Source organism: Stenella coeruleoalba, assembly GCF_951394435.1.
Source record: "Stenella coeruleoalba genome assembly, chromosome: 9".
Lineage (NCBI taxonomy): Eukaryota > Metazoa > Chordata > Mammalia > Artiodactyla > Delphinidae > Stenella > Stenella coeruleoalba.
In genome coordinates this window covers 35,751,164-35,776,216 of record NC_137155.1, presented here as the reverse complement: position 1 = coordinate 35,776,216, position 25,053 = coordinate 35,751,164, and the positions used below count along the sequence as shown (strand labels likewise).

At 35.7% G+C, this 25,053-nt stretch overlaps 1 protein-coding gene and 1 long non-coding RNA gene across 4 annotated transcripts in view; one reads left to right on the top strand and one right to left on the bottom strand.

Annotated features, from left to right (window-relative positions):
* The window catches only part of AHR (aryl hydrocarbon receptor), a 50,368-nt gene that overhangs the window by 6,226 nt on the left and 19,089 nt on the right, over window positions 1-25,053 (top strand). Inside the window, exons 2-3 of the mRNA XM_079931175.1 lie at window positions 4,546-4,733; window positions 20,856-20,959. Coding sequence (XP_079787301.1) covers window positions 4,546-4,733; window positions 20,856-20,959 — 292 coding nt within the window. The remainder of the gene's footprint in view (window positions 1-4,545; window positions 4,734-20,855; window positions 20,960-25,053) is intronic.
* The window catches only part of LOC307191260, a 360,146-nt gene continuing 344,644 nt past the window's right edge, over window positions 9,552-25,053 (bottom strand). For all 3 annotated transcript variants that reach the window (XR_013829670.1, XR_013829671.1, XR_013829672.1), the window contains one exon: window positions 9,552-10,950. This is a non-coding gene — a long non-coding RNA (uncharacterized lncRNA). The remainder of the gene's footprint in view (window positions 10,951-25,053) is intronic.

The window sequence follows — 25,053 nt, the reverse complement described above, 5'->3', positions numbered from 1 at the left end:
ACATTTTTTTGCTTCGCATAGGGGAGTAAAATATCCAGCTGTATTCCGAGTAACAGTGAAATTTGACTTAATTTGTGTCACATATCCCCTCTCCAATATCACGTTAAGTATACAATTTGTGATGATAAACATTCAGCATTTATATTCAGAGATAAATAAGTATGCACTGAAGCCATGGGGAGGAAATGAAGAATGAATGGGTTTAAGAGTTGGGCTTAATGGGGTGTACATGGTATGGTAGAGAGATTTATCGAGAAATACTTCAATTTCCTAGCTGTTGGAATGAGAGTCATACCATAATAGATGCAGAGAAGCGGTGCCCAACTGCTGAAAAATATGAATGTGAGGACGTTCAGGTACAGGGGCTGGAAATAAACAAGTTACTGGTAAGTAGACTGAAGCAGTGAGAGTAGATTAAATCACCCACAGGAAAAAGCCGATAGGACAAAAAACTCAGTACTGTGATAGGTAATCTTCGTTAGAAAATGCCACCTTAATCTAAGGATTACTGAAACTTTGTCTTTGCTTGTCATTTTGAGGTTTTATGGTAAATGTCATAAAAATATAAACATTTACAATTACAGTAATTTATGATTAAACTGGATTGTTATGTTTTTCAACTTTGTTTCAAACCCTGAGCACAAGTGATGAGCCTAAGAGACATTTTAGCCTGGGATATTAAAAAGGTATTAAAGAGAGCATGCAAGCTGGCACTGGACATGCTATTGGGCTTGTTACTGCCAGTACTTATGGCATGCAGGGCTTCTAAAACAGGAGCATGGCATGCAGTCAGCTAAAGTCTTGCTTTCACAACAATTTTGGTTTACAGGTTGGGACAAGATTTTTGAGGTTAAGGTTTAAAAAAATAATAAATTGTTCCTTTCCCCGATCGACATCTACAGTCTCCCTATTTCAGGAGGTGTCTGAATTCCAGATATCCCAAATCCAATCTTGCAGGGACACTTACTTACATTTCAGATGTAGACTTTTGTTTAAATAGATGGCTGGCAGTATGTTTGGCATAGGTTTAAAGACAATACGAAAGTAAAAGTACCAGCATAACTCAAGTGTAATTGATGTAGAATTACTCTCTATTTTTAATTACTTGGTGCATCTTTAATAGGTGTGGATAAGTATGAAGTATTTTCACAAAATAGTTCTGAATATTTCTCATAAAATCGGTGAAAAGGTGTCTCAAATCTATGACTTCAGCTTTAACAACAGTGGATTTGAAATGCCAAGTCCAGTGGGTACTTCTCAGCCCTGACTTTCCGTAATAACTTGGTGCATTTGACTTTGTTCTGGGACCTCCAAAATATTCTGCCTGGGTTCTTTTCCTATCTGCCTTATCATTCCTCCTCCGTACTCTTTGCCCGCGGCCCTTTCCTCAACGTTATACCTAAATGTTGGCATCATTGAGGTCTGTCCTCAAGTCTCTTCTTTCTTCGTTTGGCATACTTTCCATTAGGAAATATAGTTGTGATCCTAAGCTACGAATCCCAGTCATTTGCAACCTCTCCTCACTCACCGTTTTCCTCTCCCTTACTTCCTATACCTAGGAAGTCAGCACGTCAGTTTAGTTGACTGAACACTTGAGTCTGGCTAGGTACGGAGCTTTGTGGTAGGTACAAAGTGCTGTGTTTAAAAATCTCAAGCCAGGCCTTACTTGTTATCGTCCCACTATCACTCCCTGTGGTCAGGCTGCAATCATTTCCTTTCTGGACACTTCTGATCAGCAGCCATTAATTGAGAGTCCACTCCGTGTCAAGTACTATGCTAGGCACTGGAGATACAGAATGATTAAGTTGATATTGTAATAAGAGAACAAACAAGTATATGCAATATAGGTTGCATAACACTTGACTTAGGAAATTCAATCTCAAGCTAAATATTCCATAATGTGCATAATAATACATTAGAGCTGTGGACAGTTTTGCATTGTGTATAGAAATAGTCTCATCTAGTGCAGGGTTGACTACTGCAAAAAGCCAGCGCAAGACAGGCAGCAATATCACATGGAGGAACACCTCTAAACCTCTTTATCCTACTTTTATTGTTATTTCTTTCTGTGTCCTAGCAGCTTGTCTTGCTTCAATGTTTGTGTTACTGTCTTCTCCCCAGTGTTTTATAATCATTACTGGAAAGCTACCAAGAGTGCACGACTAGATTTTATTTTCAATTACGGGAAATGCTGTCTGCACAGAATATTCTTTAATGGCATGGTGCTTAAGGCATTTACATAAGATGCATAAAGTACAGTAGTCACCTGGGAGGAATCCAGTGGGAGTAGGTCAGGGAAGACTCTACAGTAAAGTGATCTAATTGAGCAGCGCTTTGAAGCTGGTTCACCGCTCAGTGTTCTGTGCTTGGCACGTGTGGTGGGTGGTCACTATTTACTGAAGGAAGGCGGCCCTAACCAGCTTCCCCTTCTCTCTCTTTACCCTGTGCTTCACAGATAGGCCCTCTCACAGTTCACCTTTCCTCAGTTATGCCGCCTCCTGAAATCCTGTTCACCTTTCAAGATGTAGCTCAGATACCACCTTTTCTATAAAAATCTTTTTTCAAGCAGTTGCTCGCTGAACTCAGCTCCCATCACACTTTTTGAGTATATAGGAGAAGAATGTTTTCCTGGACCACCCAGGACATAGGTGCAAATAAATATTTGCTTTAACAGGTGATTAGTCAGTAGACAGTTATTCAATGAGGTAGACATGCATTATAGGTAAAAGTTGAGATTCAGTTGATTAATTGGAGAGATGCAGTAATTAGGTGTGACTTGAATTTGATTATACACGTGACCAGGGAAAATAGCTAGAGAAATAGTCACCAATTTCTGTTAAGTATGTAGTTACATGCATAGTCTAGAGGAAGTATCTACTGACTTATTTTGTATATATGCCACTTTATCAGTTTCTTACTCTTATTTTTTGTAGAAGTAACATGAACTGTAATAGAAAAAAATAGAAATAGACAAGTTCTGAAGAAATTACTGGGTAGGGACATTGAAAAAAGCCTGTTAAGTTTTCGTATTACTTTCTATTATCTTTTTGCATAAAGTATTACTTCTTCATGTTCATATAACATTGAAAACATGTTGTCGAGAAATGCTTTGATTGAATCAAATTAACAGCATTATACTCAAGCCAATTTCCACTCTTTCAGATGAAATCAATTTGAATTATCAAAAATGGCTTTGTCTTCTCAGTAAAACTGGAGGAAAAAAGTCTTCATCATAAGAATGCTCCGGCTAATTCTTTATTTTTCTGGCAAATGGTGGGGTACAGAGACATCATCTAAAAATTACTTTGTTTGGTTTTTTTTAATTAATTTATTTATGGCTGCGTTGGGTCTCCGTTTCTGTGCGAGGGCTTTCTCTAGTTGTGACAAGTGGGGGCCACTCTTCATCGCGGTGCGCGGGCCTCTCACTATCGCGGCCTCACTTGTTGCGGAGCACAGTCTCCACACGCGCAGGCTCAGTAATTGTGGTTCACGGGCCCAGTTGCTTCGCGGCATGTGGGATCCTCCCAGACCAGGGCTCGAACCCATGTCCACTGCATTGGCAGGGAGACTCTCAACCACTGCGCCACCAGGGAAGCCCCTGTTTGGTTTTTTGATATCTTCTCTTTTTAATATTTCAACGTTAGGTGTCTGATGATCTGTAAATCCACTTTAATGAATTTCTGTTATGAAATCCTGGCTAAGGCTTTTGTGTGAAGTTCAGTTTCTCATTTCTGAACTCAAGTTCTACTCCTAACCATAAGTATCATTTTTCTCAGATGAAAATCATGCTAAATGTTGGGATTTCATTGGATTTTCTAATTGAGACGCAAACTATGATGGCTAATAATTAAGAAGGATTACTGGCCAGTCATAAAAGCAAAATTTGCGGGCAATTGCTGGTAAACAGTTAACCTCTAATATTTGTCACAATTGACAAATATCAATAACTAAAGTCAAAGTTTTTCTCGCTTTAATATCGGAGGACCCCATTAGATGGCTGGAGGACCCTGTGGAGATGCCACAATGGCTTTGAGACGTTGTCACTGACAGGAAAGTGTTAAATATAGGAAGCTGAGGATGATGAAGAACAGCTTTTTATTTAGGGTCGCTCCTGTTTATTTGCAACATAAATGATGCTAAGATGATTTTTGTGGAAGATAGCAAAGGAGGCATAATTTTCACATAACTTACTGCAGATTTCTTTCTTCCCCCTAACAGTAGATGTGTTTGAAGGGGAAAAACGCCTAATAGATTTGTTAATTGGGAATCATGTACCACAAATGTATGAGGTATATAAGAGGTACTCAGCATTTTCCTGTGATGGGTTCATACGTTTTTAATAAAACATTATGAAGGAGTTTACCCATTCCCTTGTTTTTCTTAATTAAGATATGAAGGGAGCATTTTGAAAGGATTTATGTAAACTTGAAGTAGATTTTAGATGTTTGTTTTGTTAGAAAAATAGTTGAGGAGTTGTTATAATGTGATCAGAATTTTTTCTTTATAGATTTTAATGTATTTTATGGAATTTTGTTTGTTTTTTAGTGTCAAGCCAGTCCCAGCTGAAGGAATCAAGTCGAATCCTTCAAAGCGGCATAGAGACCGACTTAATACGGAATTGGACCGTTTGGCCAGCCTGCTGCCTTTTCCACAAGATGTTGTTAATAAGCTGGACAAACTTTCAGTTCTTAGGCTCAGTGTCAGTTATCTAAGAGCCAAGAGCTTCTTTGATGGTAAGACAGAAGGGTTTAATTTTTCTACAGTCGCTTACAAAATACTTACGTTGAATACGGCTGTTTCTGCTTCTGTGTTGAAAAGTGCAAAAATTAGCCTTACGTGAAAAAGTTCTGTTTATTGCTGGATAGTAAAACTTAGGTAGCAAAGCCAAATTTTTAATATTTCTGAAATCAGTTTTCCAGATTGATTCATCAAACATATGCTGCCACTTAAATAATATGTGGTGTCATTCTTTGAAAATAGTAACACTCAGATTAAGAAGGACACTTTCTGGTTCTTCTCCTTTCTAGTCAATTTTTTAAGGTCTTTTTTTTTTACTGGAAAGAATAAAACACATATTAACTACTATGATATATTTTTGCTGGATTTCCTTCAATATGTTTCACAGATACATCATTTTGTTTATCCTTTCAAAGTTATACTTCTACTGCTTTATATTAACTATATGTTTGCTCCAGGAAAATGTAATTACAAATTTTTTTTCCATTGGAAAGGGCATTTTGTCACTGGAGTCAATAGAGTTGGATTTCAGTCTCCATTGTGCCACTGACAACTATTTGACTTGAACATGTTAGCATCAGTTTACTCTGCTTTAAGCTAGGGATTTGAACTAGGTGATGTTTGTTACACTTTAATTGCACAGTCTATCATAGTCATAAATTATTTTAAATGGAAGTTTTTGTTTGAAAATAATGCTTCAGTGTGTCTTCTCATGTAAAATAATTCCTCGATTTCTCTTTTGGTCTGTTTGTATGTCAGAAATAGATTTTTTAGGAACTGTTACGTCATTTTACCCATAGTAGTAAAGAATTAATGATAAAATCTCAGTGACATGTCAGTGCTCTTAAACTTAAACGTGCTCGTAAATCACATAGGGACCCTGATAAGATGAAGGTTCTTATTCAGTAGGTTTTGGTGTCGCCAGAGATTTTGCTCTTCTTACTGTCAGATGATGCTGATACTGCTGCCCTTGACATATTTACAGATACTTGAATTTGCGGTTTGTGTGTAGAATATTGCAGAACAGTTACTTACCTGTAGGTCTATGTTTAGATGGTTTGCTGTGTTTAGTCTGAGCATCTTTTTTATTTATTGGTTTGTTTGCATGCTGTATGTTCTTCATTTTGGATTAAAAATTATATAGTTTTTTTTTAGGTGAGAAATTCTTTTATCATATTTAGAGTCAAAATATCCCTTAAAATATTTGCATTTTACAATAAAAAGGATAGCAAAACACAAGATCATGTACGAGCTTAAGTATTCAAGTTTTTGAAGAGCCAAAAAGGAAAAGGAGAATAATGGACTACCACAGAGCTGTAGTACAGTAATAAACGCCTTCAGTGAGTGCAGACTAAAGCAATAAATGTACTCCTTGGGTTTCTGATTCTTGGTCAAAAACTGCTTGACTAAGTGATTAATATAATCCAATTACGAAGTTGCTTGGCTTTTTGTTGCTCCTACCCTGAGGAAACCATAATTCAAGAAGAGTCACGTACCACACTGTTCATTGCAGCTCTATTTACAATAGCTGGGACATGGAAGCAGCCTAAGTGTCCATCGACAGATGAATGGATAAAGAAGATGTGGCACATATATACAATGGAATATTACTCAGCTATACAAAGAAACGAAATTGAGTTATTTGTAGTGAGGTGGATGGACCTAGAGACTGTCATACAGAGTGGAGTAAGTCAGAAAGAGAAAAACAAACACCATATGCTAACACATATATGTGGAATCTTAAAAAAAAAAAAAGGTTCTGAAGAACCTAGGGGCAGGACAGGAATAAAGACACAGATGTAGAGAATGGACTTGAGGACACAGGGAGGGGAAGGGGAAGCTGGGACGAAGTGAGAGAGTGGCATGGACATATATACACTACCAAATGTAAAATAGATAGCTAGTGGGAAGCAGCCGCATAGCACAGGGAGATCAGCTCGGTGCTTTGTGACCACCTACAGGGGTGGGATAGGGAGGGTGGGAGGCAGATGCAAGAGGGAGTCGGATATGGGGATATATGTATATGTATAGCTGATTCAGTTTGTTATAAAGCAGAAAGTAACACACCATTTTAAAGCAATTATACTCCAATAAAGATGTTTAAAAAAATTGTATAGTTTAACCATTGTGATCTGGGCAATATACACTGATTTGAGGATAATAACTTCAGGGAAGATTATATATTTAAGTGTTCATAGTAGACGCTTATGTTTTCTCTGATCTATATAAAAAGCCTTTGAATTTTCAATCTTCATGTATACCAGACCCTTCATCTTCTAGGTGAGTCACGTGATGTTCAGTGGGGTGTGTGTGTGTGTGTGTGTGTGTGTGTGTGTGTGTGTATGTATGTATCAGCTGTATATTTATTTTGTCATCGAGCTAGAACTAGGTTTCCACATTCCCTCTGTTGTTTTTGTTGACCATATCTCAGTTACTTCTCTTTTCTGGGAACCATATATATATAGCAAAATCCTGAGAACTTTTCCCTAGATCTGTGATTCTCAAAGTATAGACCCTAGACAGTCAGCATTAATGTCACCTGGCCATTTGTTAGAAATGCCAAATCTTGGGCCCTACCCTAGACCAATGGAATCATACACTCTGGTGGTGTGGCAAGTTTGGGAGCCCCCGTTGTAGATTGTAACCCCAAGGTCAATCCCAGCTTCTTGGGATGCAGTCCTGATCTTCAGCATTTATTCACATGCTGTGCTGTTTGACCTTATGATGGAGGGTTCCGTGACATGTAAGATGTGGTCTCTGTCCTTAGAGGGTTTATAGTCGAGAAGCCAGGGAGGCACTATTCCTTGACTCTGGTCAAGATGTATTGACATGATCATTTTGCCTTTTCGTTTCCTGCTCCTCTATAATGGGAAATCAAATTATATGTTAAAAGAGAAAAAAAATGTATGGGTTTTTCCCTGTTTAGAAGCAGTGGAGTAGAATTGAAGCTGCTTGGAGAATAGCCAGTGTGCCATTTCAGTATTAACATACTTACTGCTTTCTAGGCTGTCTCTATGTGTGTGAGTATGTGTATATGCTTACACACATGCATACACATACATATACATTAATATATGTATATTTAATGTAAAAAGCAGTCTCCCTCTCTCTCTCTCTCTCTCTCTCTCTCTCTCTCTCTCTCTCTCTATATATATATATATATATATATATTTATTTCATGAATAGATGTGTATCCTGTTCAATACCTCAAGTAAAAGCGATTCCCAAATCTACCTTATAAAGAATGTCATAGTGTAGCGGGGCTCATTGTGGAATTCTCACTTGTTAAAAAGTATTTTCTTGGCTTTTCATTAATAAGTTTATTTTTTATTCTGGCTCAGTGTATTCGACAGTAAGATCTTATTACCCTATTTGTGTCATTCCTTCATCAATTATCTTTACCCGATTTGTGTCATTCCTTCATCAATTATCTTTTTTTAACATGTTTATTGGATTATAATTGCTTTACAATGTTGTGTTAGTTACTGCTGTATAACAAAGTGAATCAGCTATATGTATACATATATCCCCATATCCCCTCCCGCTTGTGTCTCTCTCCCACCCTCTCTATCCCACCCCTCTAGGGGGACACAAAGCACCGAGCTGATCTCCCTGTGCTATGCAGCTGCTTCCCACTAGCTATCTGTTTTACATTTGGTAGTGTATATATGTCCATGCCACTCTCTCACTTCATCCCAGCTTACCCTTCCCCCTCCGCATGTCCTCAAGTCCATTCTCTACATCTGCGTCTTTATTCCTGTCGTGCCCCTAGGTTCTTCAGAACCATGTTTTTTTTTTTTTTTTAGATTCCATATATATGTGTTAGCATACGGTATTTGTTTTTCTCTTTCTGACTTACTTCACTCTCTATGACTGACTCTGGGTCCATCCACCTCACTATAAATAACTCAATTTCATTTCTTCCTATGGCTGAGTAATATTCCATTGTATATATGTGCCACATCTTCTTTATCCATTCATCTGTTGATGGACACTTAGGTTGCTTCTATGTCCTGGCTATTGTAAACAGTGCTGCAATGAACATTGTGGTACATGACTCTTTTTGAATTACGGTTTTCTCAGGGTATATGCCCAGTAGTGGGATTGCTGGGTGGTATTATCTTTAATTTTAGGTCCTTTGAATTACTGGTTTTTATACTTTAGTATGCATCAGCATAACCTCGAAAGCCTGTTAAAATGCACATTCTAGGACATGCTCTTTTTATGCTGATTCTTTGTAGGTTTATGTAGAACCCAGGAATCTGTATTTTTACAAGCATTCTAGATAAGTCTGAGGCAGTGATTTAACCTGGTTTTGATTATGTCCTGAATTATTAAAAATAAATTTTTCTTTGCCTTTAGAAAGACAAATCCAAATGTACAAAGTTTTAGAAAGACTGTAAGTGTGATTTCAGGGTAGTGTGTATTCTAAGCAGTTTTGTAGGGTTGTTCAGTACAGGAAAGGAGTTTGATGGAAGATGAGGGAAATAATGTGTGAAAAATCCCAAAGTCTTCCCCAGACCACCAGTTATCTAGGAAGGCAATGCAATATTTTGAAAAAACACAGAATAAAATTTGCACGTAATTCTTAGGACCTGAACAAGTACTAAATGCAAATGAGGAGACTTGGAGCAGGCGGACAGTGATTAGGATTTTTGTGTGCGGTTAAAACCACTCTCCCACTATTAGGGAAAGAGTAGAGCGAAGTGAAGGGAAGCTCTAAGTGAATAACAGGATGCAAACAGGGGGTGTGTGAATTCCTGCGGAAAGAACAATATAAACGAGTAATCATACAATCTTGTTAGAAAGGAAACTCAAGTTTTACTGTAACAATAGATATTTTTCCAAGAAAATACATCTATTTATTGTGAGTTTAAATAATCCAGCTTGGATGGGATCTTCTTAAACTTTGGAGCCATGACTATACTTCTAAGACTGTCTGAAAAGCAGCACTTAAGTTTCAAGTACAACATTAATCTTTATCCATTTCTAATTAATCAAAACATTCTAAAATATAACTTTGAAGTACTTGAACAAGACTCAGTCATTATGGTAAAGTTAGAAGGTGTTTCTTTGACATAATTAAACTGAAATCATTTTTTAATACATTTTGTAATTCAAGATTGTGCTGTATTCTAAATAGTGTGCACTGTGCTGAATTCATGAAGAAGAAAAAGGGGAAAAAAGGCTTCTGCCCTCTAATAGCTCAAGGTCGAGTATCTCAGAAACTGTGACAAATACTGTATGTGAAATCCTTTAAAAATGTGCACATTAAATATTTATAATGCAACATTTAGGGAGCATTTACAAGGGACGGAAAAGGATTAGAAGTTTCACTAGTTATTAGTTTTAGTTTCAGCTGAGGAACAGTGGGAACCTTTGAATATTTAATCCTTGAAAACTCTTGAACTATATGTATTCTAGACAGTAAAGCTCAGAGAATTGTTTTTCAGTTTGTACACTCTTTATTTTACAGATGATGAAGCAATGATTATAAAATTTTCATTTTCATAATATGCTTCTTTTTTGGTGCACTTAAATATGCCATTTATTGCCTATTTTTCTAACTAGAATGGAAGGTCCTTGAGAATATTATCAATATGTTTACTGTTACACCTTAAACACTTAGGACAATGCCTGCCCCAGAGTGAGCCCTCAGTAATTATTTATTAACTTAATTGTATTAACATATCTGAAAAACAATGTGGAAATTCTAAATTATATACTTAGAAATATGGCTCTAGGGCTTAGTTTTTGACATTAATATTTTGCTATTTCCAAATAAGCTTTCTGTTAATAGCCAATTATAATTATTGGTTCTATCAATTATATTCTTCTCTATTTCTAAATGTACAAATGCAAGGAATGTTTGTTTTAAGGAATCAGAGCAGTAAGGAACTTTTTACATGGCTTTTAATTAACTGATTGGCTGGATCATACAGTGAAACGTGTAGAAGTGTTTAAGGATTCAGTCTTCTTTGAACTAACTGTATCACTGTGCCCTTTCTTGGTGCTTTCAGTACTGCCCCTTACGTTCTTGTGCCATCCGCTTTGCTCCTTTGCCTTCACTTTGTGTTCATTATCTTGTTCCTGGGCCTATGGTCGTTTTCTTCTTTGCTGCATGTTCCTGTTGTATTAATACTTCCCAGTCGTCTGGCAGTCTTGGTGTGTTTTTCAGTTTTGTCAGCGTAGCTAGGATGGACAAATAGGTCTCTGGATTTAAAGGAAAAAAATCACTCTTTGTAAATTTGATAGATTAAAAATTCCAGAATAAGGTGATACTTTATTTTTAATTTCTGCACAATGGACACATTTAAACATGTTTAAGGATTAATAACAATGATATATTAATAATAGATTAATTGAAATTATAGAAGGTGTTTAAGTTCTATTCAGTTTCCTCAGTAACACTGTTCTTCTGTGTTACCTTCTATTCTTCCCTGCTTATTTTAACTGTTTAAAGACTTTTCTAAATTATGTATCTTTGAAGTACTTCTGTAGTGTCTTTTGTATTTTTAGGAAACAAATTTTAAAAATTCAAAATTGCTATTTTCTCATGTTGGTAATTAAACATAGTAAAGTACAAATTTTGCATCTTGATAGATTAAATCAAAGTTGAGGGGAGCCTGAAGACAGAAAATGACGAAGTGGAGCTATGACCTGGCAAGTCAGTGTGGACTTAGGTCTTGGAAGTATAGACTGAAAGCCTAAAATCTTTAACATCACGTTCACGCTTTTTCATCAAATTTCAAATTGTTAAAATTAAACTATCCCCTTCTAATTTAAAAAGAAAAGTAGAGAATAAAAAGAAGACCCCAGTCATAAAATGAGTTTTAGACTCACATATCATGTTACCTTTGAGATGGAAAATATTTAATAAGTTTAAATTACTAAATGACTATGAGCAATCATAGTTTATTAAGAGAGACTTAGATTTGGGTGGTTATACATAACCCAGTCTTTGAAATTGGTCGATGTGAAAGGAAAGGGTTGTTTCCTCCTATATTGTGTCTTTTAATGCCAGAGTCAAAACAGTGGACATTGTGCTTGTTAACTACTCTGAATCAGTATGGTAATGTTTTATTCCTAGCAAAAGTAATTTCAACATGTAAAAATTTTGAATTAGATTTCATTATCAGTTTTAAAAATATTCATCATCATGTAAGGATTGTTTAAATTATTCTACTTTTCGACAGTAATCCCCAAAATTGATGAGAATGACTAATCCACGTTCTTTGTTGAGACACAGATACCTAATGAGGTAAAAAGGGCAGAAAAATTTTCTTTCTTTGAGGTAATAGTAAATGTCAAGGGCATGCAGTGTTTGTTAATTCTGTAAAATACTCATGGTAGTTATTATACCATTAAAATAGAGTCATTAACTGTGAAATCTTTTGCATCCTTCATTAATCTCAGTCATGAGTTACTCTTCATGACATCTCTATAACTGAGATGTGCAAATTTAATTTGTGGAAAGGAAAACTTATAAACAAAAAAAAGGTGATTTTTGTGTGGGCTGCGTTAAGCCTGACAGAGGTGAGCTTGAGGATCTGAGTTTCTAATTCCAAAGTTCTGCATTTGCAACTGTCATAGGGAATAGTTCTCTGGTTATTTTTAAAACTAGGCAGTGTAGGGGCAATGAGTCACGAATCATTATAAAATGGTGATTATTTTAAGCATGTATTAAGTGTAAATATTTTACATATTGGAGTATTTTAAATTCACCAAGTCTAAAAATGCTGTGAGAGGAGAGGATGGTGAGAGTTTATGTGATGATCTAAAATTTATTCAACCTCATTGTTTACCATGGATCTTTTTTGACTTTATTTTACATTAAAAATTATATGTGCTCTTTTCTTGGTCTTCCTTTTGTAGATACTTTAACAGTTCATTTCCAGTTCATTAGGTTTTCAAAAAAGAGCTATTGTGTTTATTCATCTTCAGCTTGTGTGTTTCTCTGGATTTCAGAGCATTATCTTGAAAAACAAATATATATGCATGTATATATATGAAGAATGAGCTTGAACAAGCAGTAAAAATGAATTAAATAAAAAGCCTTTTTAAGGGTTGATGTTTTATAAAGTTTAAGGCGTTTGTGCACTTTCTTTTTACATTCACAGGGTTTGGGTACTAATTTTATCTGCTTTTTTTTTTTTTAATTACTATGTGTCAAGTAATTTACAAAACTTGCAGTATGGCAGCAGTTGTGATTTCTGAATCCTAGAAATGTCCAAAGTAGGTTTTGTTTGCCTAAAAGATCAGCACATTTGAAATCATCAAATAGTGTTGAGTGTCATTAACCCATGGTGTTATCCATTTTAGATGGTAATTTAGCTATGTGTTTTTTTTCCAGAATTTACATTTGAAAACATGAAACTCTCCTAACATTCATGATACCTTCCATAACTAAAACTGTTAAGATTTAGAGATTCTTTTAAATTTTAATTTATGGACTTAATATAATCAAATCCATGCAGATTGAAACATGGATGGATGAAAAGAATGGTAGGACATTCTTATTGAGTCAGGGTATTGTGGTATTCAAATCCTGGCTTTTATAGTTAATAATATGGCCTCTTTGGATCAGGAATTTAATCTGTTTTCCTCAGATATCCTAACTTACAGCAGAAGAGTCAAATTCTATGAATAAGTAAAGTGAAAAAATAATTTTATGATATTTTACATAGGATACTTTTATCTCTGAGTGTTTTCCTTTGCTTTGACAAGTATTTTTTTAAAAACAGTGACAAATATATAACAGAGTTTCAAACTGAACCTACACTCATTATATCCTTTATTATATATTTTGCTTCTTTCTTGTCTCTTTTAAATTTACTGCTTTAATAGGTTTTCTCTTTGATCATTTCCTAGTGTTATATGACTCTAGGATCCTTGATCCTTAATTGCTTGGCCATGAACAGTTCCAGTTCGTCATAAATTTATGAGCTTAGCTTTCTGTTTTAAACAGAGATTACCATTGGGGGAATATTAAAGCCAGCCAACTTTCAGCAGTTTTCTCTTTTTTTTTTTTTTTTTTCCCCAGGACAGATTTTAAATGTCTGTAGTTAAATTATTTGACTTTTTGTGAGTCTTTGCTGATCTGGTTAATGGAAATATACATTTGCCATGTTATAGTGTTTTAGAAACTATTTTCACATGTAATATAAAATTAATCACTCGAGGGTCTGTAATAAAACACATTTATATTACCACTAATCATTTTTATTTAGTAATTTATGTGTTATTTTTTAATCCTGCTCTTACAGCTTTTTGACTTTTTAATCAATCATTTTTAATCAGTAGCTCAAATTCATTTATTTGTTTGTAGTTGGAGATTTAGATTTTGGAGTCATCATAATGTCATTGGAATAGTATTTTAAACTATTAAGTGAATAAAATATTCCTGGGGAAAGCATATAGAATAAGAGGGAAAATACCAAAGATGAAATGCTTTAAGGATGGGCAGAGATAGAGGAAAACACATCTCTGTGTGTGGAATACGAAACTGTGCTATGGTGATAATGAGTTTGCTCAAAGATGACTTCATTTGTCAAGTTCTTAAAGGGGCAAAGAGAAAATTGCACATGAAAGTGTAAACTAAAGTGAAATTAAAGTCTACAGAAAAATAATAATACTAGAGGTGGTAATTTCTGATTCTTGGTTGTCCATAGAAGACGTAACGCCATTCAGGTGTCAGCCGTGGGAGGTTGAGAGAAGAGACAGTCAAACTGGATCAACTTAATGAACCTAGAATTGTCTGTATCGAATTCTTCTAGGCTTAAATTTGCCCACATGATGTGGGAGTGCCTTCATGGTCAGTTTTACAGAATATTCTGTTGCCTCCTACATTTTTGATAGTGTCTAGTTTCAAGTGTCTAGTCTCTGTGTTACAGAGGCAGCTTCCCTCTCTTTGTCCTGGCCCAGGAGAGGGAGACTTTGTCATGTAAGGGGCGCACCAGCAGGCAGGGGACATGGGGGTAGTTCGGTTACTAACCCTGTGGCTTTAGATTAGACCTTTGTCATCACTGTTCCACAGAGTCTTCATCTTCTCAGCATGGACAGTAAGAATGCTTGCCTGCCTGATGTTTTAAGTGTGTAGTGGGTTTATCCTAAAAAGTAAGATCTTTGTGAACCACAGTTATAAAATTTAAATTGTATACAGTTGACCCTTGAACAACACAAGGGTTAGTCGAAAATTGGCCTATAACGTTACAGTTGGCTTTCCATATCCATGGTTCCTCCATCTCCAAAGTTCTGCATCTGTGGATTCAACCAATCACGATCATGTAGTGCTGTACTATTTACTGGAAAGAATCCACATGTAAGTGGACCTGCCCAGTTCAAACCCCATGTTTTTCACAAGTCAACTGTACATACAGAATTTTTTGTTATTGCCCTGTGTTTCAGTAGTAAATTATGTGGTTCTACTTTCATCTTTATAAAATTGGGATTAGAATTACCTCCTGAAGACATATTAATAATGAACTCTTTAAGCAGAGGAAAGATAATTTTAGAAAGTATGAAGGAATGAGATCCAGAACATTTGTGAGTTATTTCCTAAATCCTGATTTTCTAAGTCACTAGTTCTCAAAATGTGATACCTGCCCCTCAGCATCACTTGGGAACTTGTTAGTAATGCAGACTGTGGGGCCCCATCCTAGACCTACTGAGTCAGAAATTCTAGAGGGTGGAGTCCAGCAATGTGTTTCAGTAGCCTTCCAGATGATTCTAATGTCTATGAAAGTTTGAGAATCGCCGCTCTGGCTGATTAAATTTTCCTACTTAGAATGCAGTTTTAATTCCACTCTTGTTTATGTGGAAAGCTAAATGCAACTCATTCCCCACTGAAAAGGTAAATTAATTGCTCTAGTTGGTTTCATTAATTCAGAGACCTAACATATCGTTACAGTAGAATTGCATGTAACTAAACGTAAAACTGGAAAAATGTTGAGTAACATCTTTGGAAGTTAGTTTCCACTTAATCGAGAGTGAGAATAGATCTAACTTTTAAGGATTTTTGCAGCTTTAGAATGATGTGTTTCTTTAGATTTGCTAAAAAGACAGTAACTGCCAGTTATGCAACCTACATTCATTCATGAAGATATAAACTAACATGTGCCTTTTTAAAACCCGAATTTACTTTTTTTCTGCCTTGGTGAGTAGAAACTTCTAGGCAGAAAAAAATCTGTGAATATCATCAGAAAGCACTGAACTGTGTACACCTAATCTTTGTCTCCTGAAAACTTAGAATATAACATAGTTTTTTAAAAAAATTTTCGGTTTCTTCCTTCTTTCCCTCAAAAGGACAATGCTTCATTTACCAAACAAACAAACAAACTTGATGTTACTGAAGTGAAATATCTATTACCTCAAAGGATCTAGAAGGAACTCACTTCAGGTACACTTATATATGATTGGAAATTATTTGTAAATACTCATCCATACTAGACTGGGGATGTTTTCCGTATATTCAAGAAATACTACATTACTTAGCCCTTTCTAATTTATAGATGCAGTTGGTTGAATTTCATAATAGGTGATAGCTTTGCTCTCTTTTATGCTTATACGAATGTGGGAATGGAATTTAACTTTTCCTACCAGAAGTAATAAAGGGGGATGATAAACATTATTGTAAAATAAATTGAATTTATGTCAACAATTAGAGATTAAAAAGCCTTATGCTTTTTCCTGGCAAGACATTTACCATGTCATCTTTCTGTTTAAATGCCAACTACAGTAACAAAATACAAAGTATAGTTTACCACATGCCAATATTTGTTCCCCGTGAATTTCTCTCTTGAGAAATTCAGAGCATGTTTTTTGAAGAGGAAATATTTGGCTTGTAGGGAGAAATGGAAATCTGAGCTTAGATGTATAAGGAAGGAAAGTGCCGTATTAGGAAACATGGATATGATTAAATGCATGTGGGAAAAAGACTTGAATCAGTTGGTAATAATTATATGGGTAATATTATAATCTGATAATGCTGTGATATATTTACACTCTAAATTCCGTTATCAATTAAATTCTTGTTTAATTGCATCATTGATCTCTCAAAGAACAAATAGTTGAAATATTTTGATGGTTTATTATCTTAATATTCCGCTGAATGCTGAAAGTCAGAGCCTTACACTTTGGAAGGTGTAAGCCTTACACTTTGCACATGTGGGGAGGATTTTAACAAATGTCTCTTCAGTACGGCCAGTGTTTCTCGAGTAGCAGAACTGGCTTATGACTTATTTTCAGATATTATATTTTGTTTCTATGAGCTGCCATGTATTTAATTCCAGGGGTGTAATGATTAAAGTGTCTTCTGTATCTGATGATGCATATAATTTTTATAACAATTTACATGTTTGAAGTACCTTCAGATTTATGTTGCACAGTCATCATAGCAGTCCTGTTAGACACTCTTTAATGCTCCCTGTTTAGAGATGAGAAAACACTCAATTATCCCTAGTTTGCAACTTTTAGTGTCAGCTTCCATAATGGTTTGAGGGTGTGTAAACTCAGCATATAGCCCATTTTCTCCATCCTTGACTGTCAGTTATAGATTCAGGCATTAACCCAGGTACTCTACATGTTATTTGAGCTCTCACAAGAATTTGTCTCCAGAGGTATCACTGTCCTAATTTAAAGATGAGGACACTAAAGGTCAAAGGTGGTTAGCATGGGAGAGAAGTCTGGTAGGTGATTAATAATAGCTCATGCAATTAGGATTAGGCTACCTGGGTTCTTATCTAGGCTCTACCACTTAAAGCTAGAACGTTGGGAAAGTTTCCTAACCTCCTTAAGTCTCAGTTTCCTAATCTACTGAAAGGACAGTAAGGCCAGTTCCATAGAACTCTTATGAAGATTAAATAAACAAGACGTAATACATGGAGACTGCCTGGCATACAGTGTGGGCTCTAAGTATCACATATTATTATGAAGGAAATTATTTAAGGCCACTCAGATGGTAGGAAGTCATATCCCCACATCATCTTCTTACTCTTTTATTGCTTTCTGACCAGGGCAAGAAATGTATATGTGAAAGTGAGTAGTATTAATTAATACATCTTCCAGTAACTTTAAGAAGGGAGAGGTGGTAGGTATGAGATCAAGAAGTAGAGGACAAACTTCATGGAAAGGCAAAAATTACATAGTTTGGGTCAGGTGGCTAGGACATAAAATAAGTTTTCTAAAAAGTCATATTAGTATTTTTTAGATGAGAATGGGAAGGAAGTGCACCCTTCCTCAACTCATCTTTGCACAATATTTACTTGAATTCCTAACTGATTAATTATTAGCCTTAAACAAGAGAGCAACAGAAATACTTGTTTGCTTGTTTTTGGAAGAACCCTCCAGTGGTCCTTCCCCCAAATGCATTTACCACTTTTCCTACTTAAGCAGTAGTTATACATACGTATTAAACACTGTCCCTCTAACATTTAGAATTGTAAGCATTGTTGTTTAGAAAGAATTTATTCTTTTTCAAGTTCCTCTGATACTTTAATTAAATTCCATCCTGGTACTTAATGTTTTTGACATTCTTTACCAATATTTTTGACATTCTTTTCTAGTTCTTCATTTCCATAGCTTATATGCCCTACTTAAAGGCAGAGTCTGTCTAATGTCTAATTACATTGGCTAATATCCCCAATACAAGACCAGAAACAAATTGTAAGTTACTGAGATGAATGGCCTCTTTCATTTCTTATTCAGCTTCTCAGTGGTCCAATAACTCTAGTGGGAACTGACATCATTCCACTGATTAAAAGTTAACTTTAAAAGATTCCTAATAAGAAAATTTAGACATTGTAAATTTGACACAATTAATATCTATCCATTTTTAGGATGACTTTGCTTCTTTCATAATGTCGGGGTTTGGGTTTTGTTGTTTTCTTTCTTTCATAATGTCGGGGTTTGGGTTTTGTTGTTTTCTTTTCTTTCTAATAGCAAATCTTATTGATATTTGGTATAACTCTTAAATTGTGCCTCGTACTGGAGCTTTTGGAAAAGTAGGAGAGTGTAGTTAACCCTTACATTGTGAGGTTTTAATGCGTTCAAGCAAATGTGGCCACTGGAAAGCAAGGAACAACAAATCTGTCCTTTACTTTTCAACGAGAAAAGATTAAGCCTTTCCTTTGGTCTTGGTTAACTGTTAGATCAGTTAATTTACCTCAAACTATATTTTGGCGTAAAGAAATCTGTTCTGTGGCCTTTTGGAATTGTTATATTCAGAGGCCAGGTTTTTGGCTTCTTCTTTCAAAGAGATATGCTTCAAGTTCTGCAAAGGCAAGGACTTGGCATAAGAGTCCAGTGTGACACATGCACTGCTGGTTTACCAGAAAATATGCTTCACACATGAAAATGTTTTATATGTGATGCTTTGCTCAAACTGAGAGAAAAATCTGGTTATTAATATATCTCCAGCTTATCACTGAGCCAGATTATCCTTAGCGCTTAAAAATCCAATGAAATAAGAAATCTTAAAAGGAACGTCACAGTTGGTTTGGCTCAATGGTGTCTCTTATTTTAAATATCACAGGTTAAAAAAAGATCAGAAAAATAGAAAGGTGGTGCAATAGTGTGTCTAAAAGTTTCAACTTTATAACAGGGCAATCTATGAGCTTTGGGAAATACTGCTAATAATTAAAGCTACCAACTAATATTGAGCTGCTCTACGTCAGGAACTTCACATATATTCTAATTATTCTTCACAACGGCCCTGCAGGGTGTTTTTGTTTGTTTGTTTGCTTTTTCAACTACCACTTTACATATTAGGAGACAGGCTCAGAAAGCTCACACATTTAGGAAAAGGCGGAGCTGAGATTTGAACTCAGCTCTGTCAGATACCAATGTCCATCCACATGTTTTAACTGAGAAGACATTTGAGAGTGCTTGGAAAAATGCTAAATAAGTAAATGGTAGCAATTATTATTTCTATTCAGCGGTGCTGCCTCCCAGACTATAAATGCATGCACACACACACGATGTGGAGAGAGATGGGAAGGTGGGGAGATGCAGCATTACTGCGTGGTACCCTCTATAGTAAGCATCCCACCATCCTGTCAGACTCCCATTCACATATGCAATCCATAAGCAACTAGAAGATGATAATGAAAGAGAAGCCACATTACAAGGTGTAGTAGTACCTAGGAATAGACATAAAAATACTTTTTTGTGGAAAACTTCAAAACATTCTAGTGGGACAAAAAATACAGACTTGAACAAATGGGAAAACATACATGTTCCCTGATTGATTCAACATCATAAAGACATTAATTCTCCATGAATTGACCTATAAATTTAATATGAACTTAATAATACTACTAACAGTTTTTTTACCTTAAAACTAGACAAGAGGATCCTAACCTCAATGGACATATATTTCTTAATAAGGCATTTGGTTGATTCTTCTCACCACCCGGTAGTTCACAGATGTTAAGATAAATATGTAGAGACATACTAAAAATATTTTTATACGTTAGGTTGTGAGGAACCTTATTCTCCTAAATAGATAAGAACTGCAGGAGTGTTTATAGCAATGTCGTGGCAATTCTTTGAAACTCCTTAAGTAATATGCCAAAAATCATATAGTGAACTCATCAAAAATTATCTTTAAGAATCTGTCAGGGACTTCCCTGGTGGAGCAGTGGTTAAGAATCTGCCTGCCAACGCAGGGGACACGGGTTCCATCTCTGGTCCGGGAAGATCCCATATGCTGTGGAGCAACTAAGCCTGTGCGCCACAACTACTGAGCCTGTGCCCTAGAGCCTGCGAGCCACAACTGCTGAAGCCCGCGCTTAGATCCCATGCTTAGCAACAAGAGAAACCACCGCAATGAGAAGCCCGCACACCAACGAAGAGTAGCCCCCGCTCGCCGCAACTAGAGAAAGCCCTCGCAGCAAGGAAGACCCAATGCAGCCAAAAAAAAACCCACCAGAATCTGTCAGCTGACTGGAAACCACCCATTGGCAAAGGATTGTTCACTTAGTTACTGTAGTACCAGTAGATACCAATTTTTCAAATTATCTCTGTGTTTGGTGTACAGAGGTTTTTTATTATAGCTCTTTGAAACTGCTTATTTTAAAAACCACCTATACTATATCATTGTTTTTCCCTTTTTTTCATAGTTGCATTAAAGTCCACCCCAGCTGACAGAAATGGAGTCCAGGACAACTGTAGAACAAAATTCAGAGAAGGCCTGAACTTGCAGGAAGGAGAATTCTTACTGCAGGTAAATTGTAGTAAATATAGTTCGTTTTCATTAGGACAGTTATAAATGGAGAATTAATTAACAGCCTTTTAATTATCCCCAGTTTATTTAGGACTCACCCAGCGTTTCATACCACTTTCATCTGAAGTACAACAGCGGTATAATGTTAGTATTGTACATGAAAAAATGGAATTTTATGAAGCATATTTATTAGAAGTCTAGTTATCACTTTCCATGTTGCATTTCTTTAAATAGCAAGAGCTCCTAGATTATTTTAAAGGTTCTCATTTAAGACACTGGATTTACGTATATGTTTTGAGGAATATAGCTCCATTAAAATAATTTTATTTGTTAAATAGTTTGAAATTGTTCTTAACCTGAACTTTATTTTTTTCAATGTGTTCTTATAATTATATTTTCTTTTAGCAGCTGTGTGTGACTTATCAACTTGCTACAGATTTTTTTCAACAACCATCAGCCCTATTGTCATGCGCTAGAACTTGGAGAGTTTCTAGTAGATTTGTCTATAAAAGTATTTTAAATCTTTTCCAATTTTTCTTTCTTTTGGATCTGATACAATGCTTGATCCTCAGTTAAAATTCTCAGGTATTTATCTTATTAAAGAAAGATAGAATGAAGATGTGTGCTATAAAGAATATATATATATGTATAACTGCATCACTTTGCGGTACACCTGAAACTAACTCTCAACACTGTAAATTAACTATACTTCAATTAAAAAAATGGTAAAAAAAAAAGAAACTAGTTAAATAAAATAAAACAAAACAGAAAAGATGTGTGCTATAATCTGCGCTATTACTGTTACATAATAATTTTCAATTCTACCCAGTGAACTGAGTGGAGAACTTAATTTGTCATTGTGACAAAAAGTAGCCATAAGTTTCAGTAACTCCATTCATTCAGTAAATGCTTAAGTGTAACCTAACAATTTATAAGATTTTATTATAATTTTGTAATTGTGTTCATATCCCTGATACCGAAAATTAATTTCTGCTTCCATTATGTTAGAAAAAATTAAATATATTCAACCGTGAGTCGTCCTCCTCCTGCCTCTAGCTGAGGATTTTTATGTATATTAGCTGAAACGTAAAGACCCCTTATTCAGGTCACAGGAAGCATTCTAATAATTGCTGCTGAATGTGATTAAACATGCATCTTAGTTTATGTAGTAAAGTAATAAGGAAGTTCTTTATCTCAAGTGAAAATAGACAAATGTGGCATGCTTAACACTTGTTAAACTGCTTTAAATTATGGGCCAGTGATTATTTTTTAACATCTTTATTGGAGTATAATTGCTTTACAATGGTGTGTTAGTTCCCGCTGTATAACAACGTGAATCAGCTATACGTATACATATATCCCCATATCCCCTTCTCCGTGCGTCTCCCTCCCTATTCCACAACTCTAGATGGTCACAAAGCACCGAGCTGATCTCCCTGTGCTATGCAGCTGCTTCCCACTAGCTATCTATTTTACATCTGGTAGTGTATATATGACCGTGCCACTCTCACTTCATCCCAGCTTACCCTTTCCCCTCCCTGTGTCCTCAAGTCCATTCTCTACGTCTGTGTCTTTATTCCTGTCCTGCCCCTGTGTTCTTCAGAGCCATTTATTTTCTTTTTAGATTCCATATATATGTGTTAGCAACGATATTTGTTTTCCTCTTTCTGACGTACTTCACTCTGTATGACAGTCTCTAGGTCCATCCAGCTCACTGGAAATAACTCAATTTCGTTTCTTTTTATGGCTGAGTAATATTCCATTGTATATATATGCCACATGTTCTTTATCCATTCGTCTGTTGATGGACACTTCGTTTGCTTCCATCTCCTGGCTATTGAAAATAGTGCTGCAGTGAACATTGTGGTACATGACTCTTTTTGAATTATAGTTTTCTCAGGGTATATGCCCAGGAGTGGGACTGCTGGGTCATATAGTAGTTCTATTTTTAGTTTTCTAAGGAACCTCCATACTGTTCTCCATAGTGGCTGTATCAATTTACATTCCCACCGACAGTGCAAGAGGGTTCCCTTTTCTCCACACCCTCTCCAGCATTTATTGTTTGTAGGTTTTTGATGATGGCCATTCTGACTGGTGTGAGGTGATACCTCATTGTAGTTTTGATTTGCATTTCTCTAATGATTAGTGACGTTGAGCATCCTTTCATGTGTTTGTTGGCATTCTGTATATATTCTTTGGAGAAATGTCTATTTAGGTCTTCTGCCCATTTTTGGATTGGGTTGTTTGTTTTTTTTGATATTGAGCTGCATGAGCTGCTTGTTAATTTTGGAGATTAATCCTTTGTCAGTTGCTTCATTTGCAAGTATTTTCTACCATTCGGAGGGGTGTCTTTTTGTCTTGTTTATGGTTTCCTTTGCTGTGCAAACGCTTTAAGTTTCATTAGGTCCCATTTGTTTCTTTTTGTTTTTTATTTCCATTTCTCTAGCAGGTGGGTCAAAAAGGATCTTGCTGTGATTTATGTCATAGAGTGTTCTGCCTATGTTTTCCTCTAAGAGTTTTATAGTGTCTGGCCTTACAGTTAGGACTTTAATCCATTTTGAGTTTATTTTTGTGCATGGTGTTAGGGAGTGTACTAATTTCATCCTTTTACATGTAGCTGTCCAGTTTTTCCAGCACCACTTATTGAAGAGGCTGTCTTTTCTCTATTGTATATTCTTGCCGCCTTTATCAAAAATAAGGTGACCATATGTACGTGGGTTTATTTCTGGGCTTTCTATCCTGTTCCATTGATCTGTATTTCTGTTTTTGTGCCAGTACCATACTGTCTTGATTACTGTACTTTGTAATATAGTCTGAAGTCTGGGAGCCTGATTCCTCCAGCTCCATTTTTCTTTCTCAATATTGCTTTGGCTATTTGGGGTCTTTTGTGTTTCCATACAAATTGTGAAATTTTTTGTTCTAGTTCTGTGAAAAATGCTGTTGGTAGTTTGATAGGAATTGCATTGAATCTGTAGATTGCTTTGCGTAGTAGAGTCATTTTCACAATGTTGATTCTTCCAATCCAAGCACATGGTATATCTCTCCATCTGTTTGTATCATTTTTAATTTCTTTCATCAGTATCTTATAGTTTTCTGCATACAGGTCCTTTGTCTCCTTAGGTAGGTTTATTCCTAGGTATTTTATTCTTTTTGTTGCAGTGGTAAATGGGAGTGTTTCCTTAATTTCTGTTTCAGATTTTTCAGCATTAGTGTATAGGACTGCAAGAGATTTCTGTGCATTAATTTTGTATCCTGCTACTTTACCAAATTCATTGATTAGCTCTAGCAGTTTTCTGGTAGCATCATTAGGATTCTCTATGTATAGTATCATGTCACCTGCAAACAGTGACAGTTTTACTTCTTCTTTTCCGATTGGGATTCCTTTTATATTTCTTTTTCTTGTCTGATTTCTGTGGCTAAACCTTCCAAAACTATGTTGAATAAGAGTGGTGAGAGTGGGCAACCTTGTCTTGTTCCTGATCTTAGTGGAAACGGTTTCAGCTTTTCAGCATTGAGAACGATGTTGGCTGTGGGTTTGTCATATATGGCCTTTATTATGTTGAGGTAAGTTCCTCCTGTGCCTACTTTCTGGAGGGTTTTTATCATAAATGGTGTTGAATTTTGTCGAAAGCTTTTTCTGCATCTGTTGAGATGATCATATGGTTTTTCTCCTTCAATTTGTTAATATGGTTTATCACATTCATTGATTTGCATATACTGAAGAATCCTTGCATTCCTGGGATAAATCCCACTTGATCATAGTATATGACCCTTTTAATGTGCTGTTGGATTCTGTTTGCTAGTATTTTGTTGAGGATTTTCCAATCTATGTTCATCAGTGATATCTGGGCCCATGATTTTTATTTTTCCCCTAGAATGTTTAGAAAATTGTAAACATATCCTATGTCAAGGACCCCGAATAAAAATATACTGTTGCAAAACTAGTGTTACCTTTTTAATTTTCTGAAGATTGGAAATATTTAGGTATTTAAAATAAGTGGTCTTGTCATTAATTCTGTTGGATGCCATTTGTATAGTATGTGATGCTTCCTCTCTAGTAGGAAGCATCAGACACTATACAATTTGCTTAGGGC